The sequence below is a fragment of the Glycine soja genome, chromosome 7 (assembly GCF_004193775.1).
Source record: "Glycine soja cultivar W05 chromosome 7, ASM419377v2, whole genome shotgun sequence".
Taxonomy (NCBI): Eukaryota; Viridiplantae; Streptophyta; class Magnoliopsida; order Fabales; family Fabaceae; genus Glycine; species Glycine soja.
In genome coordinates, this window is record NC_041008.1 from 15,597,165 (window position 1) to 15,605,623 (window position 8,459).

Sequence of the window (8,459 nt, forward strand, 5' to 3'; positions counted from 1 at the left end):
GCGATGTTCAATTTAAAGATAATTTAACTTCAGAAAATCTTTTTCTAAGATTAAATATGCTTCTTTCTACCAATTGTTTTTAAAATCAAACTAGTTAATGAACAAATGAAGATATTAGTTCACGATTTATTGATTTGATCACATTTAATTACAGTTGAACAGATTCTAATTTAATATATATTTTAATATTATATGTATATTAAATAATAAACTAATACAAACATAAAAGAAATAAGGCAAAATCTTATATTAATATAAAATAATTATATTATATGCTCTCCAAGATGGAAAAAAATCAATAATATAAGAGATTAAATAATAACAATTTATATGTGAACCATAGTCATAGGCTTTTTTCTTTTTAGACACATAGAGATTGACTTTTATAACTTGACATTAGGCCCTTATTTAATATAAAAAAATGTTAAATAAACATTTTAAAGTTAAAACAACTGATTTCTCGAATTTTCATAATCTATTTTGGACAAATTTGACTAGTCCATTGATTTTGAAATTAGTAGTTCTTTTGGGTTGAAAAAACAACAGTGTGAATACCCCAAAATTAACAGGACACGGTAGAAACTCTCTTAAAGAAATCGTATACCTAATTCATTCAAAAAATTTCCAATCAAATCAGCTAGTTCAATTTTTTAGACAATAATTCTAGAATGGCTTCAATGTTCTAACTCAAGTGATCCTTTATCAAAAGATCTTAGATAGACCTAAATCACTGTTAAACATCCTAGTACAGATTGATCTGTGTATGTGCATGTGATTTTAAAATCAACCACGCGTTTTCTAATTACCATAGACCCACTGCATTGTCTTTTACGACCCTTGTGCCTATCATTCTACGTAGTGTAGTTGAAGTTCATAGTATATTGTAGATTGCTTCTAGAATTGTCATTGTCACGCATGATTTGTATACATGTTTTGCTGAAACCAATTGGCAATTAAACAATTAGGGAAAAAATGTCACGAAGTATACTTTTTCTTCGAGCAAATTAAAACTTTGCTTTCAAAATCAATTTGCCGTAGATTATATATAAACAATCATTAATTTCAACAGTACAGAGTTTGAATTAAATAGGACAAGTTCTTAGACTATCAACCCTATTATATCCAAACCTACTACTTCCTGCTCCTTAATAGGTTGACTAAGCAATTTGAAATTGTTGGTACTCTAAAATCATACTAGTTTGTGGATCCTTCTTACAGCTTCTCATTGTTTGAAACCGATTATTTAAATTCTTGATGAATTTAGCGCAGAAAATAAGGATCTTTTGTCAACTGCATGCCATTTTGGTATCATTGGAGGAAAAAAATGGACGTTGACTTTATGATCAGGTTATGACAATGTTTTTATATTCCAAGAGAAAGGGAATATTTCCCTTGCAATATTAGATATACCACTGAAAGAAATATGATTGAGAGTTATCAAAACAGAACTGGTCCTTTCTGGAAGGGAATTTGAACTGGTAGCTCTTGATTGCCCCTAATTTTGAATCTTTGGTATTGAAAAAAAAAATGTTAGAAAGAGGTAACAAAAAAAAGAACTAGAAGGAATGCCCCAAAGTTTCAGTGCTTAGTTACTATAAGCAAATGCATATTTACACCAATGAACGCCATATTTTTCCCTCTAAGGAGATTATGACAATAGAAATGTCATCATGGTAATTGCGGCGTTCCCCGTGTGGAATATCAAGCAACTCATGGAACTCCATACCTGCAACAATGAAAATCAAGCTCACTAAGATTTTTTAATTTTTTTTTTCTGAGTTGCTCACTAAGATTGTTCTGACCACTTGTGAATTTCTTTCATTTCATGTTTAAATTTATTTCTTGAAAAAAATACTTATTTTAATAAAATAAACAACTTTTTGTTTTCTTAATATGTTTGTCTAAACTGTTTATGGTTTAAAAAATATTTGTTTATTTTGAGAAACAAATCTTATTTGTTTATTAAAAAAACAATTTTTTAGAAAGCATTTATTTTAAAATTGTGTTTTTTAAGTTTAAACAAACCTAACAGTTGAGGGAAAAAAAGTGCTTTGTACCAGCCTTTTTTGCTGCTCGACCTAGTGCTTCTTCAATGAGAAGTTGTGCAGGATCTCTATCCGGAAACATGGTAATGAATGACTCTACTTTGGCAGCAGCTTCTTCATTGGTGAAGTATTGGTAAAGTCCATCTGAAGACAGTATGAGGAACTTGTCATTTGTGCTGAGCTTGTGGTGGTGGAGTGAAGGAAAACATGTGATGTATGGAGATTCCCCTATGTAGCTGACCCTGAAAGTCTCTAACACTGCATTGTTTTGCTTAGGCTGCAAAATGGACCAACAAAATCATGCCATGGGTGAAATATAGTGGTCCATTAAAGTAGCAACTGGGGTGCTACAAAATTTTAAGATTGTTAACATGCTAGATGTGGTAGGATTGAGTCTTAACAAAGTTGACTTGTCTTATTATTATTACTTGTGAAGAATATAATCAATATCTATAATTCCATGTAACAGTAAAAAATAGGGGAATGAAACTAGCATTGCATGCTTTTATGCAGTAATAGCAGCAACAAAGCCTACAACACATTTTGGGAAAGGAGCAAAAAGCTTTTTAAGTGTGATTATAATCTTATAGTTGATCCAAAAGATTGAAACTTAAAGAGATACCTTAGAGTCCTACCAAAGAATCAAAGGTCGTGATTACAATTAAAGTCAGTTACATAAATTATATGACGTCGTTAAGTTCGGTTAACTGCTAAATTCTCCCGGATATTATTATTCACAATGAAATCTCCCATGAAAATGCTTTTTTTATGCAGAAATGTAAGTAATTACCTGCTTAAGGAACCCAGCCCCAAAAGCCCTTGTGACACTCAAGTGACCCTTCACCCGGCCTTTGGTTACTGCTAAAGGGTCATCAGGATGCTCCCTCCTGATTCTGTAAACCTCCTGAGATTCACAAAAGGTCTCACAAACTATGTCATATGAACTTAAAACACCAATTAACTTTCATTCATTCATTCACTGCTCAGAAAAACAAGTTGCATTGCACAAGCTACCTCTTTCACGTGAGTGCCATGGTCCATGGTGAGCTGAAGAGATTCCCCAGTGTGAGTGGCCAACGCTGCACGACTATCTCCTACATTCATCAAGTAAACTTCTTGACCCTTCATCAACATCACCAAAACACATGAACCCATCATAGCCAACACAGGGTTGTGACCAATCATCTCATCAACGGTCTTCATAAATGCATCTTCAGTCTTCCTCAATGCCTCGGAAAGAGCTTCTAACACATCTGAATGACTCAAACCCACTTTTTCACTATTTATCCCATTCATTCCCTCTTCTCCTTCTGATGCACATTCCAAATTTAACTCTTCATTTTCTATTGGATAGTTTTCTTTATTTTCACTTGAAGAACAACCACCATCAGCCCCTCCATTTCCATTACATGATAAAAACACATTCTCATCTAACTCCAAAGTGTCTGAATCCATAACCATGGATTCAAACTTGTTGTGACCACACAAGATCTCCTTGAGCTCATCATTCACAGCATAAAACAAATTGTTGAGAAGAAAATCAGTGGCATCAGGGCCATTAAAACCATCATAAATCCCCACAAAAACCCATCCATGATCCTCACAAATCACAATATGCACACGATCCTCACCAGCTTTCCCTTGTGCCCAATGAAGATTCTCACACCCCATTAGCACATCACACTCATCACCATCCAAATATTTATTATCATTATCACCCTCAGAACCATGCAAACTCATCTCAGCACTCAAACTAGTACTGCAACTTACTCTCGCATTAGCGTTATCATTTTTCTTTATTGATATTCTCCTAATACTTAAAAACGCTCTACTCAAAACCTTTTTCAAATCTCTTTTACTTCTCTTCCCCTTCTTTATTGCTACCTCAGAAGAACCTTTCTCAATGGACCCTTCACCGTTCATCACACTATCACGAAGACCCGAATACAACCCTCTTTCCGTGGAGCCTTCCACAGAGAATCCACGGGGCATGTGTTGATTTTGAAAAGGCACTAAGGTGGAAGTGAAGGAGCCAGAGCTCTCAAACGAAGCAGAGGAATCCAAAACGACGCTGTGTTGAAGCGAATCGTCGAGCGAAGTTGAAGGCGTGGCCGATGTGTTTGCACTCACAGTGGCGCCGGAGACCGACCGGAAAGTCAAGAGGGTGACGTCATCGTCGGAGAACCGGCACGTCTCAGATCTCACATAGCAGATGGAGTTTCCGAGGGAATTCTGGAGTTGCTTGGAGAGGAAGGAAGCTCTGTTCTCGAACCTCCCGGAGGCGTCGCCGGACGAACAGAGGCAGAGATTACCGATTCGGTTACCCATTGGTGAGTGAAAGAGAATAAAGGGTTCAAGTTTTGAGCTTTTTATGTGGGTGTGGCAATGCCGAAAGTGAAGCAACGTGCATTGCAGAGAGAACAGAGGAGACGGAAACAGAACAAAACAGAACAGAGCAGAGCAAAACAGGGTTGAATGCAAGGAACAGGGTTTTTTGCAAGAGAGGGAAGAGGGAGGGGGTGTTGACTTTGTGGCACTTTAAATTTTTAAAATGGAAATGTTGTTTTCTTCTAGTTAGTTCATGGCCGTTTTTCTTTTATGGTTTAATTGAATTTTCCTTTCTTCTGATGAGTTAGTTGACTATGAGTTTGAGTAAAAGGCTAGGAGAGACAGGTTTCTTTTTTTTTTTTTTTGGAGTGGTGAGTTTGAATGAGGAAGAGTTTCTTTATTTTAGTAGTGGTGAGTTTGAATAAGGAAGAGTTTATAAGGGAGAAGGTGGTGTACTTTTTAAATTGAAATAGCAATGGCCATTAATTTGGATGCTTTTGACTTTCCAGAGTTAGCATAGAAGCGGCGTTGGAGGCATTTATGAAGATTCTTATTGCTACCTTCTATGTTTTATTTCTTTATAACTTTATTTAAGAAGCATGAATGGAATGCCTAGATAATTTGATTTTTTATTTGCAGAAACTGTAAGTAGGTATCAAACAGTTTATAATTGTTTTGATATGTAAGAATTGAAAATAGGTGTGAAAAGATTTATACTTTATAACAACAACTTGCAATCATTTAATCACCTAACATAAATTTTTTGGTATATTATTTGATATAAAGTTTTATTTTGTCCTGAATCAAAGATCATGATATCTTCTATTTCATTAGATAGAAAACTAATGCATGATTATTACTGACTTAAGAGAATTTTTAAACACAATGAGAATCAAGTTCAGATTCTCTTACTAAATCTTTCTCTCACGGTGAATATAACGAGATCTTATATTACTTGTTAATCCTATAAGTTTAATTATATGATATAAAGTTATTTTAATTCAACTAATAATTTGAATTCTAAATATACAACCCGTTTTGAATATTCTAAAAGAAAAATTTTGTTCATCCATAGTGATTTTATTTGACCGGAAGAGTTTTTTTTAATCTCCTTTCATTTGGAAGCATGAATGGAGAGATTTTCTATTATTGTCGATCTAATATTAATGATATATTTTATTCTCCTTATATTAAACAAATTGTCACTTCTTGTTAGTGATTTGCTTGCTTCATTGCCATGATTATTCGCATGTATAGATGGTGATTGGATGATAACGGATACAAAATCTTAGTCCAGACTCACTGATATGATATTGCTGAATGTTGAACAACAAATTATTAAAAAAAATGTGGAGAATCTGACCATGCAGTTGAACTATGAGATTCCTCAACTTCATGGAGACACCAAAGACAAAGCAGAATTTAATTGTGTCAGATATGTATAACTTAATAATAAATAATTTCATCATGGCATTTTGACTTAAATGAAACAGTACACGTGCTTGAGATCCAAGGCTGACCAAACAATACCTGATCTTGCAAGTGCAGATCTAGGAAAACTTAATGGATGGGGTGAACTTCTTCAGGGCTAAACGGAGTTTGTACACTAAAAAAAATTATCACTTTTGTTAATAATTAATCTTCATCACTTTTGTTAACTACATTTTGTTTTCATCACTAATACTATTTGTTAAGAAGAAAATTTAAACAAAAACTAAGTATAGAGTTGGACAAGTAAGGGTCCTAATAGCCATACACGAGTGATTGAAGTGAATATTACGTAACTACTTGAATTTCAGCTATCTTACTTCATATGATTTCGTGCAATAACCTTTCATAAAATTTAGATTTTTTTTTTCATTTATAAAATTTGAATTCAATGTCTTAAATAGTTTAAACCCCAATTTTACTGATACCACCTTAATAATGGTTAGTTTTTATACAATCTTAATACTACTACACAAATTCCAAAGTATAATATGCGGCTTAATTTGCTTCGGAGGATCCTGCTGAAATAACTTGAACTTTCTCAGTTATCATTATTATATTTCAGTTCTAATATCAATTATTTCATTATGCAATGCTAATAACTCTTTGGGGTAAACTTATATAGTCAAGGTAGACTGTCACATCAGGTGGAGAAATTGTATCGTGAACAAAAAAAAGCATTAATATCATCCAAGCTAAAAGTGAAAAACATTGTATATCCTACTGTACACATGCTATAATAAGTCATTTATTTTCTCACATATATATGACTCGAATTAATGATGCATTGGTGATTCACATGTCAATGTAGTTACTCATAGTTTAACTAACTAAACTTGGGACATTCATCTGTTTGACTGTACATGCAACTCTTAAAATCTCAATGGATACTGCATATTTAATCTACCTAAACAACTTTTCTTAAAAACTCATTACAAGTTTCTTTTAAATCTTGGGAAAAGCATAAGCTCAAAGATTAGATGGATGATCACAACAATAATCATATTTCCTTAGGTGACGTAGTCTACATGAATCACATAACGCATTCAGTTAGATGAATCCTAAAAGTAGATGAAATTAAATTATAAAAATAATAGGCTTTGCAAGAGGCAGCTATTTCACTCAATATTAGTCAAAGCAATGACTCTGCAAATAAATTTCTTTAAGTAATCTTTCCACCTCCATTGCCCCTTTGTAGAACGTAATTCTAATAAAACTTATTTAAAGCTTCATTCGAACTAATTTTGCTTCTGATAATTAGTTACCAATAGTATTAGAATTAGAAATTCTTTGCAAACAGGAATCTTTCATTTCCGAAGCTGTAAGAACGGAAAACCCAATATAAGTGATACACAGAACAACCAAAACAAATCTTAGGAAAAAGGGGGTGGGGGCAGAATTGACACCAGTCATTCCCTTTACTTCCATAAATTAATTACTTAGATTTTGCAAGCTATCTGGGACTTTACAGATTTGAAGTGATTGTCAAAATTTGCAAATTGGAGAAGCCAAATTCCACCCACACAAGGTGGCAGTCATACAAAGACCTTGAAGCTTCATGCTAGTGACATCATCACATGCATCCTTCAAATATAATCATAGTTTAATTAATTATTTGGTCACTATAAGTGACACTCATTTAAGAATCAATCCCTTAATGAAAAAAATGAAGTTTTAGTCCCTATAAGAATGTATCAAACTAAAACTCTAGTTTTTCTTGAAACATAGTAACGATAAGGACCATTATATTCTAATAAGGGTGTATAGGGACTCAAGTTTTTTTCATATATAAAGATTGACTCCTAAACGAGTGTCACCTATAGAGATCAAATAATTAATGATTAGTTGAACCTATAATCATTTCAATATAGTCGTCAAAACATCGATAAAATCAGCAACCACCAAATCTTTCACTTTGAAACAGACATCCCATATTCCTCCCTCCCAAACAATAAGTAAAACACCAGTACAATAGCATATTCAAGCTGAAAAAGAAATTAAGCTTCAAAAACTATTATGTGAACTAATATTGATTGTTGTGGTATCAACTCAAGTAATAGCAAATAAACAACATGATTGTGCAGTGTGTAGTGTACACTGACAATGTGCATTCTAAATTTCCAATCTGACAGACAAAACCAATGAAGCAAGCACCAAAATGATCATAAATCCTAACTCATTATTCTTGCATCACTACTGTTTGGCAGTGAAACCACTCTTTCAAGTTTCAAGCCAGACCTAAATTCTGAGAAATACGAGAAAATTTAAAAGGCTGTCCATAAGAGCAGTGATAATCTTTGATTAAGAGATGAATTGAATATGACTAACAAAGTATTCCATGCCGTGATAATCAACACTGAACCTCTCAACTGCTGAAAACTAAGACCATGGCCCTTAAGTATTTACAGGAAAAGAAAATAAGAAGATAAAATGAATTAGTTTTTGGCATGAGCTAAAATTAACTTAACTTTTATAGAAACCCATCTCATCTAACTTCTACAAAAGCTGAATTGCATAAGTTAATTTATTTTACCTTTTATTTAGTTCTCTTATAAACAGTGATAGACAAATTTTATTTAAACAGGGCCTATGTTTGAA

The 8,459-nt window shown here is 33.3% G+C and overlaps 1 protein-coding gene across 1 annotated transcript; it reads right to left on the minus strand.

The window, feature by feature from the left end:
- Positions 1-1,407: 1,407 nt before the first annotated feature.
- Positions 1,408-5,129, minus strand: LOC114419229 (probable protein phosphatase 2C 4). The gene is made up of 4 exons (XM_028384870.1): positions 3,060-5,129; positions 2,836-2,949; positions 2,058-2,322; positions 1,408-1,726 (listed from the first exon to the last, which is right to left on the minus strand). Exons 1-4 carry the CDS (start codon positions 4,371-4,373, stop codon positions 1,611-1,613), a joined length of 1,809 nt encoding a protein of 602 aa, XP_028240671.1. The 5' UTR covers positions 4,374-5,129; the 3' UTR covers positions 1,408-1,610.
- Positions 5,130-8,459: the final 3,330 nt, after the last annotated feature.